Source organism: Chrysochloris asiatica, unplaced genomic scaffold (genome assembly GCF_000296735.1).
Source record: "Chrysochloris asiatica unplaced genomic scaffold, ChrAsi1.0 scaffold00074, whole genome shotgun sequence".
In the NCBI taxonomy this organism is placed as follows: domain Eukaryota; kingdom Metazoa; phylum Chordata; class Mammalia; order Afrosoricida; family Chrysochloridae; genus Chrysochloris; species Chrysochloris asiatica.
In genome coordinates, this window is record NW_006408592.1 from 14,218,856 (window position 1) to 14,229,184 (window position 10,329).

The following is a 10,329-nucleotide window of genomic DNA, read 5'->3' on the forward strand; positions in this document are numbered from 1 at the left end:
CATGACTTTAAAAATATAAATGCCACACAGATATGATGAATTGATACTATTAGAATATTTTTGCTTGCCCTTTTTTTCTTTACTTTTATGACCCGGAGTTTTTTTTTTTAAGATCTGGAATATATGTCTAATCTTAAGTCTCGGAGTTGGGGTAGAAGTAGTCAGATTTGGGGGGAGCATGTTTGAAAAGCACATTTAATATGACTTTAAGCATAAAAAATGAAAAATAAAAACCTCTTTTATAATAGTATTTAAAAAAATAAAAGCCGGATGACCACTTAATTGGATAAATGATTGAAAAGCGCTGTTATGGAACTATGTTGTTGTGTTGTAAAGTGCCATCGAGTTGATTCTGACTCACAGCAACCCTGTGTAGGATTTCCGAGGAGTGGCTGGTGAGTTAGAACTGCCGACCACATGGAGCTATAGGATCCTGTAAGATCAGAAGCAGGGAAAGGCACTTTGAGGTTATTTTAGATTATTCATTATGGTTCTTCAAGATTTTATCATTTCTAAATAACTGTAATTTTTAATGGACTCTAACATACGTTAAGTATACAACTCAATGAATTTTCAAAATGTCAACATACCCATGTAACAAGTTCCCAGATTAAGGAGCAGAACAATATTGGCACGCCAGAAGTCTGTATCTTTTGATAAACATAAGCTCTGCCCCCCTCCCCACTCCCCCATTTAAAATTCTCCTAAGACTTCTTTCTCCTTTTCTACCCACCAATCGAGAATCACAGATCTAATTTTATCCCTGTTTACAGGCAAAGAGTTTGAAGCCAGAATAAATTAAAGCAATTTGCTAAGGTTGGTGGAGGAGAGGAGAAGAGGAAGCAAGAGAAGGAAACTAGCATATAATGAATGCCTTTTATATTTTAGGCACTTGGCTAAGTGCTTTATATGAACTACTTGATTTTAATTATCTTATTCTCTTTACATACTCTGTGTTCCCTTTGAAAATGAGGAGAGTGAAGGTCAGAGAAGTTAAATAACTTGCTCAAAATCATATAACTAATAGGTACAAGACAGAAGACCCAGGCCTATTGACCTCTAGAGTCTGTGCTCTTTTAGTATCATTTACTGCCTCTCAAAGATGAGAATGGGGTTCGGGAGCAGAGAAGAGGATTATTATTACTATTGCTGCTAGTATTATGAACACATGCACTACCAGATTATGTCACTTTACTGAGCACCTGTGTTTTATTTTTGTTTTCTCTCTTCTCCCCTTCTTGTTCAGTGCTTCAGGCACCGTGTATACTGCAATGGATGTAGCCACAGGACAGGAGGTAAGTATCCACTGTTGCTCTATAAGTTTTATTGCTTCTTTTCTTTTGGGTTAATGCTTAGCCCATTTTAGGGTTAATTCTTCTAGTGTCTTATAACAGACATGATAAACTTACAGATTTTAGAAAAATCACCATGGCTACATTGTAAGGAACAGATTGGAAGAGGTAAAAGTGGACCAGATGAGTCAACAGGTTGTTGGTTAAATTCAAAATGGTTTGGACTAATATGATAGCACACTTTATGGATGGAGAAAAATGAATGAATTTCAGAGATGATTGTTGTTGTTGTTAACTACTGCTGAGCTGACCACGACTCATAGTGACCCCCTGCATAATGGAACGAAACCAGTGCTGCACCATCCCCAGGATCAGTTGCAGATTGGACCATTATGATCTATGAGATTTTCATTGGCTGAGAAATAGATATGTTATGAGGATGATTTGGCAAGACTTAATGATTGACTAAATGTGAGGCTGGCTCACAAGTGAGTGGTGTTATTCAGAGATAAAGAAAAAAGGTGGAGATATGTTATGAAAAAATTAGATACTGCCCAAGAGACCTTCTTTTAGAAGTGCTTAGTTGACAATTGTTTATACAAGTTTGGTGCTTAGGGGAGAAATCTGGTATAGAAATAAAAGATTTAAACTCATGTCTTCTGACTCCCGATTTAGTGGTCATTCATTAATCTCTGCCCAGGACTCCATTAGACATTGAAGACTTCATTTATTTGGAGTCACTTCTTTGTTCCAGAACCCTGGCCTTACTGACTTGGCCTTCTGACCCAAAAGCTTCAGTAGAAGGAATCCATGAAGCAGAATATAGAGTACTTTGGATTTCCTTGAATTCTACTCTCTGATTGCAATTAGACAATGTTGGCAGGTGGGTTGTGGATGCAGCTGCCTAGGGTAGTCCTTAGTTTAAAGAATCTCTGCAGTTGAGAAAGGCCCTGTTCTTATAGTTAATATAAAATTGGACTCCTCTAAGGGAAGCTGTTAGGGACCACACCAACCTCTGGTATCCTGGAGAAGTCACGGTTAATAGGGTCTATGGTGTGCCTGACCCAAGCCATGGTATTTTCAGTAGCTTCATATGCATGTGAAAGTTGGACAGCTAGTAAGGAAGACCACAGAAGAACTGATGCGTTTGTGTTATGATGTTGGGGAAGAATATTGAAAGTACTAAGGATGGCTGGAAGAACAAACACATCTGTTGGAGGAAGTACAGCCAGAGTGCTCCTTAGAAGCCTGGATGAAGAGACTTCATTTCTCATACTGCAGACATGTTATCAAGATGGACTAGTCCCTGGAGACGGACATTAGACAGTATTCAGTTATGAACCATAAGGTTTTTATTGGCTAATTTTCAGCAGTAGATCACCAGGCCTTTCTTCCTAGGTGATGTAACTGCAAGAGACCATGGTTTCCATTGTGTAGATATATAAGTCTTGCAGTGGTGACAGGAACCTGCCTTAGAGTGAAAATAATGGTGAGGAAAGCAGGATGGTATTAGCATGCCAATTTTACAGGGTAGAATTGTAGAGAGGAGTTTATACCAATCCTTAAAAGAACCCTCTGAAGTTCTTTTTAAGCAATGAGGAATTTGTAGCTCAAGTAGTTTAAATAACTTCTGCAGTATTGTATTGTGCTACCACCAATTAGCAGAGACTGGGTTAGAATCTTGTGACTCCTAATCTCATGCTTTCTGATCTACAGAGCCACAGCAGTGCTGAGGTTAGCACTAGGGCCTCTTGTCATGTTTCTGGTCTTTTGAGCCTGGTAGTCCTTGATAAGAGACAGGCTGGTAGTCCCGGAAGGCCTGGAGGTTATACAAGAAGAGGAAACTTCACTTCACTATGTGCCTGCCTTGTGGTTATAGAACTATGAATGGAAGTGAGTCCATTAGAGTGGCTAATGCAGTGTGGTCAGGAAGGCCTCATTTCCTGCCCTGGGGAGTATAAATCTTCAGTGGAACTGATGGGATACTCACAGTCTTTTTGAGTGAGTGCTTACTGGGGGCCATCCCACTGGGAATTAGAGAGCTAATTGTCACATATAGGAAGGCTAGCATGGAAGCAGCAGCCAAGAAATCAAACGACATATTGCATTAGGCAAATCAGACCTTTTTAAAGTGTTGAAGAGCAAAGATGTCAGTTTGTGGACTAAGGTGCACCTGACCCAAGCTATGGTATTTTCAGTAACCTCATGTGCATGCGAAAGCTGGACAGTTGAATACGGAAGATGGTAGAAGAATTGATGCTTTTGAGTTATGGTGTTGGAGGAGAATATTGAAAGTGCCATGGGCTGCAAAAAGAACCAATAGAGCTGGGTTGTAAGAAGTGCAGCCAGAGTGCTCATTGGAGGCCAGGATGACCAAACTTCGTCTCTCTTTGGACATATTGTCAGGAGGGACAGGTAGCTGGAGAAGGATATCATATTTGGTAGGGTGGAGGGTCAGAGAAAAAGAGGAAGACCCCCAGCGAGATGGATTGGAAAAGTGACAGCAAAGTGGCTCAAGCATGGCAACAATTGTGAGGTTGCCCCAGGACCGGGCAGTGTTTAATTCTGTTGTGCATAGGGTGGATATGAGTCGGTACCTACTCAGTGGCATCTAACTACAACAAGCATGTTAGTGCTAGGAATTCTTCCAATTATAGACCCAGCAATCATTTATTAAGCCTTTTTTATAGAGAATGTGGAGTCCTGGTGTGGCATTGTAGGATAAGCACTTAACCACAAGCTCGGTTTAAACTACAAAGTCAGTGGTTCAGGTGTACCAGGCTCTCCTTGGAAACACTATGCAGGGTTGCTATGAGCAAGAACCAACTCAACAGTACTTTGCAATACCACCACCAGTAGAGAATATACATAGAGATAGAGAACAGGCTGTGCCTTCATGTCAATGAGCATAGGTACTTTATCAATTGGAGCCTCTGTTTCCCTACATAAAAGTGCACATAATATTCTACTTTGCAGAGTTGATGTTAGGTTTTACTGAGATCATATTTAGTACAGCACCTAACACAGTGCCTGGCTTAGAGTAGGCATTCAGTAAACTCTTGTGAGGGAGGATGGTTGGTTGCTGCTGTTGTCATTCTTGCTTTTTGCCGAGTGTTCATGAAATGTTGTTATTACTGTGACTTGAATTTCTGTTCTTGTGTTAACTTTATTAGTTAGATATCTTTTTTGTGCATGAGTAACATATGGTTTACTGTATCTCATTTAAGCTTCAAAACAATCCTCTCAGAGGACTGTTATCTTAAATATGCTTATGAAACTCAAAGAGCTTGTGATTTTGGTTAAGGTTAGTAAGTGAAAAGAGTCAGGCCCAGTTTAGATCCCTCAGAATTCAAGCCCAGCCCTTTTTCTTTTACAGGAGTAGTGTCTCCTGGTCCGAATAGGTGGGTGTGATAAACCAAATGCTTTTGACATCAAATCTGTTCTGACTCATAGTAGCCTCATAGGGCAGAGCAGAACTGCCCTGTAGGATTTCCAAGGCTGTAATCTTTATGAAAGCATCTTCTCCCACTGTGTGGTGGGTGCAGTCAAACCTCTGACCTTTCAGTTAGCATCTGAGTTCTTGATTTGTGTTCTACCAGGGTTCTTTGGGATGTGGTCATGAAGGATATTTAGCCTGGCCCATAGTGACTCAGTATCTATTGAAAATGATGCCCAATGTCCTGCTACAGCCTTCACGTAAGGGCCCAGCCTGTCTGCCTTTTTTAAAAATTATTATTATTTTAATGCTTTATTGTGAATTATTTGATGGGAGGACATTAGCTTCACATTGATCCTGTCGTATATCATTTCCTTGCCATGGTTACAATCCCTTCCATGCATCATCCACCAACCAAAGGTTATACCCCACAAGGCTGCCACCGGTCATCCGCACACAGCCCCTCTTCCTCTCCGGGTCCAGAGTCCCCAGCCGCTCCATCGCCCCATGTCATCCCCCATGTCACCGTCTCTGCCTCCATCTCTGGCATCACTGCTTCTCTGGGTAGGGTTTTGTTCTCTGCTCTTCTCCTTTGATGGTCCCAGGGACCTCTGCTCCTAGACTGCAAAATTAATCATTCCCCTGCCTGCCTTTTTTGTTCTCCTTTGCTACTGCCAACAATGGCTGCTGTGAGGTTCAGAGGCACTGCCCCATCCTCCAAAGGGTCTGCCTGAGGAACCTCAAATGCACTCCTCTGGTTCCAGGCTTTGTTGTTCTTGTTGTTGTTAAGTACAGTCGAGTCAGTACCCACTCATAGCTGGTAAGCTTGAACTGTCAACCTTGTGGTTCAAACCAACTTTAAGTCCAGTGCTTATCCTCCAGCGTCACACCAGGACTCCATAATATATGTTGTAAGGGTTTAATATGTCCTTAGATTAACCTATTGCTTTTCAGACATTAGAAAAAGTGAATCCTCTGCCGTTAGAGGCAACTGCAGTCATACCAGAAGCCTGACCTGTTTGGAGACCCTACTCCAAAATAGTTTTTTTTTTTTTTTTCTCATCTATGCTAGGAAATTGTTGTTGTTGAGTGCCGGTGAGTCGGTTCCGACCCATAGGGACCTTGTATCGGGTTCCCGAGTTGCAGCTGGTGAGATTGAACTGCCAACTTGTGCACTTAATAACAACAGTATATTAAGTGCTAGGAAATGGAGGTGGTCAAAACCTTTGAACAACAACAACAAAAAAAAATACTTCTATTCTTAATGATTAACTGGGTTTCTGCATAAGACCACCCGTACTTGGCTGCTAAACAAGTAGCAGTTCAAACTCACAAGGCACTTCATGGAGAAAGATGTAGCAGTCTGCTTCCATATGTGGCAGTCTGCTTTTATAAAGATTTACAACTTTAGAAACCCTATGGGGCAATTCCACTCAGTACCTATAGGGTTCTTAGGAGTTGGAACCGACTCAATGGCAATGTTTGTCTTGTTTTGGCTGGGGGTGTTACTAGATGTTCATATTCTTACCTAGTAAGCAGTAAGAAGGAAAAATATCTCTAGAAAATTAACATTTAGCAAATAACTGAAAATGGGGAATAGAGCCATCCTATTATAATGCCGTTTGTGATTTAAAACAAAGTACGGGGAGGCGGGGCATGGTGGCGGCTAGGGTGGAGGTTCAGTGAAGTTCGCCGTCAGCCATACCACAGAATACCAGGCAAAGCAGATCCAGGGCAGAGTTTCAAAACTGGGAACCACAGAGATAGGAGTATTTTGAAAGTTTGAAGGCTTATAGATTATGGAACTTGAAGATGAAGTAAAAAATCGCGTACTTTTGAATCTGCCGGGTTGGGCTCGGAGGCCCGAGCCCCAGAGCCGACATCTTGGGCGAGACCAAACGGCAAGACTGAGCGGGGGAGCAGAAATACAATGGAAAAACGCCACGGGAACCTTGGAACAAAGGTGGACAATACACTATGTCAGTTTTGCTTTGTTCTGTTTTTTTTTTTTTTTTTTTTTTTGGGTATCGGGTCATTGGCACGCCCACTGTTTGCCCACCTCCATTCTGGTGACTAGAGGTGGAGCCTGAGCGAATGGACACCCCCCACCCTCACCACTGGTGGGTTCTTCTGCCACGCATGTGCACAGATACTTAGCCAAGAGCAGGCCCTGCATTTTTTTTGCTTGTTTGTCTTTTGTTTTCTTTTTTAATACAGAAAAGGGCAAGACAGGGCTGTAGAGAGGGAAAGAGAGTTGTTTGTTTGTTTTTCTCTTGTTTTTTTCCCCGATGGTGCTGTTTTGCTGTTATATGCTCCCCCTTCTACATTTGGAAGACTCTTTCTCTCCATATATTACACAAGAAGAGTCAGCAACTGCTGCCATATAGCCAAGCTACAATCACACCCTATAAAACACCAACACCCAGGCAAGAATGATTACCAAATGCCATATATCAGGGAAACAGACAGCACCTGTGAAAGTTACTCTGAGTTAAGCAATAAGAAGAGAGAAAAGGGAAGCCCACATCCTGATCACATCTCTCTGGAAGCAATCAGAAAGCATAAAAAATACCAAAACACATACTCACTGGAGTATTAAGGCCACAGATAAACACTAAACATGTCCAGGAAGCAAAAGCAGATGACCATATCAACACATGTCCAGAAACAAGATAAAATGTCTGAGACAAATGACCTAGAGGTAGACCTGGACTCCATTCTGGAAGGAGGGCAGGCCTTGGAAATGCCTGAGAAGGAATTCAGAAAAATAATTACAAAATGTTTCAAAACACTTTACAATGGAGTTGAGTAAAATAAGGAAGAAGTCAGGAAAGCACTACAGGAACAATCAAATAAGATAGATACAGCATTGGAAACAATTCAAAACCTACAGATAGAGGTCCAAACGATCAGTAACAGAATATCAGAAATAGACAATACTCTGAAAGGGTAAAGGAGTAGAATAGACGAGATGGAAAGCAGAACCAGTGAACTGGAAGACAAATCTCTCAATACCACTAAAATAGAAGAACAAACACAAAAAAGGATTTAAAAAATCTGAAGAAGATCTAAGATTCATGTTGGACAACATGAAGAGGAATAACTTAAGAATTATTGGCATTCCAGAACAAGAAGAATCACACAAGACCACAGAGGAAATAGTTGAAGAACTAATGGAAGAAAATTACTCTAACATCCTGAAAAGTGAAAAGACAAACATTCAAGAAGCTCAACGAACCCCAGGAAGGACAGACCCCAAAAGAAAATCACCAAGACATATCATAGTCAAGCTCTCCAAAATCAAAGATAAGGAGACACTTCTGAAAGCAGCCAGGGAAAACAGAAGTGTCACATACTAAGGCAAGAAAGTCAGATTAAGCTTGGATCTCAGCAGAAATCATGCAAGCAAGAAGGCAATGGGGAGACATATATATAAAACCCTGAAAGACGAAAATTGCCAACCAAGAATCCTTTATCCAGCAAAGCTATCAATCAAATATGATGGTGTAATCAAAACATTCCAGGATAAACTGAAGCTAAGGGATTTTGCCAAAGCCAACTATGGTATGAAAAACATCCTAAAGGGAGTTCTGTGGACTGAGAACCAACAAGAACAGACAACAACCAGAGATTGGCATACGTGGCAGCACCTCCCAGAATTAAATTGACAGAAGGAAGAGTCGAGAACAGAACAAAACTATAAGAACAAACTCAGAGAATCTGGGAGGCCAATCTATGATCAAAACAAGTACAATGTAAAAGAAGGTAAACACGTAGGAACAGAGATCCAGATGGTGAGAAGGTCAAGTAGATTACAGAATAAAATAGACTGCACTAAATGGACTATAAGGCAACCTCAAAGAAAATCAATGCTTTACAACATACCAAGAGAATGAAAATCCAAGAACATGGAAACATGAAAGCTATGAGGAAACTCACAAGAAAGAACACAAAAAGCATGAACTCAACAAAGGAAGACACACAGAACAAAGAAAGCAGCAACACCACAAAAACACAAACATAATGGCAGCAATTAATCAATACCTATTGATAATTACACTGAATGTGAACCGATTAAATGCACCTGTTAAGAGATGGAGGGTGGCAGAATGGATAAGAAAACAAGATCCTTCAATATGCTGTCTGCAAGACACACATCTCACACACAGAGACAAAAACAGATTAAAAGTCAAAGGATGGAAAAAATGAACAGGAGTGGCAGTATGAATCTCTCATAAAATAAACTTTAAGGCAAAAAACAGCATAATAGATAAAGATGGACATTATCTCATGATTAAAGAGACAATTGAACAAGATAACATAACCATAATAAATATCTATGCTCCCAATGAAAGAGCTCCAAAATATATAAAGCAAACTCTAATAGGTTTGAAGAAAGAAATACATGAATCTACAATTATAGTGAGTGATTTTAATACACCACTTTCAAAAATGGATAGAACAACCAGAAAGACACTTGAAAAAGACACAGAAGAACTAAACAACACAATCAGCCAACTGGACCTCATAGATGTATACAGAGCATTCAACCCAACAACAGCACAATACATATTCATTTCCAGTGCATATGGAACATTCTCCAGGACCATGTTCTAGGCCACAAAGCAAATCTCCATAAATTTACAAATATAAAAATACTGTAAAGCATCTTCTCAGACCACAATGCTATCAAATTAGAAATCAACAAATGGAAGACCAAGGAAATCAAGTCAAATACGTGGAAACTGAATATCACCTCTCTGAAAAGTGACTGGGAAGTAGAAAAAATTAAACGTGAATTCACAAAGTTCCTAGAAACTAGTGAGAATGAAAACACAACATACCAAAATCTTTGGGACATGGCAAAAGTGGTGCTGAGAGTACAATTTATTGCAATAAACACACACATCCAAAGAGAAGAAAGAAGCAAAATTAACACATTAACACAGCATCTACAACAATTAGAAACCGATCAACAGAGGGAACCTACAGACACCAAAAGAAAAGAAATAATAGAGATTAGAGCAGAAATAAATGAGATAGAAAACAGAAAAACTACAGAAAGTATCAACAGGACAAGAAGCTGGTTCTTTGAAAGGATTAACAAAATTGAAAGACAATTGGCAAACCTAACAAAAGAAAAGAGGGAGAAGTCACAAATAACACACATTAGAAACCACATGGGCAATGTCATAACGGAACCAAAGGAAATCAAAAGGATAATAACAGAATACTATGAAGACTTGTACTCCAAAAAATTTGAAAACTTAGAAGAGGTGGATACATTTTTAGATAAACATGACCTACCTAAACTAGACACAGTGAGGTAGAAAACCTGAACAGACCCATAACAAAAGAAGAAATTGATCAGGTCATTAAAAGTCTCCCAACCACAAAAAGTTCAGACCCAGATGGCTTCACTGGAGAATGCTACCAAACATTAAGGAAAGAGCTGTGACCAATTCTACTTAAATTATTCCAGAAGATAGAGGAGGATGGAAAACTTCCTAATACATTTTATGAAGCAAGCATAACCCTCATACCAAAACCAGGGAAGGATGTTACTAAGAAAGAAAAATATAGACCAATATCCCTCATGAA

At 40.0% G+C, this 10,329-nt stretch overlaps 1 protein-coding gene across 2 annotated transcripts in view; it reads left to right on the plus strand.

Annotated features, from left to right (window-relative positions):
* The window catches only part of LOC102827026 (serine/threonine-protein kinase PAK 1-like), an 81,476-nt gene that overhangs the window by 42,604 nt on the left and 28,543 nt on the right, over window positions 1-10,329 (plus strand). For both annotated transcript variants that reach the window (XM_006864996.1, XM_006864997.1), the window contains exon 8: window positions 1,247-1,295. In XM_006864996.1, the coding sequence (XP_006865058.1) occupies window positions 1,247-1,295 (49 nt within the window). The remainder of the gene's footprint in view (window positions 1-1,246; window positions 1,296-10,329) is intronic.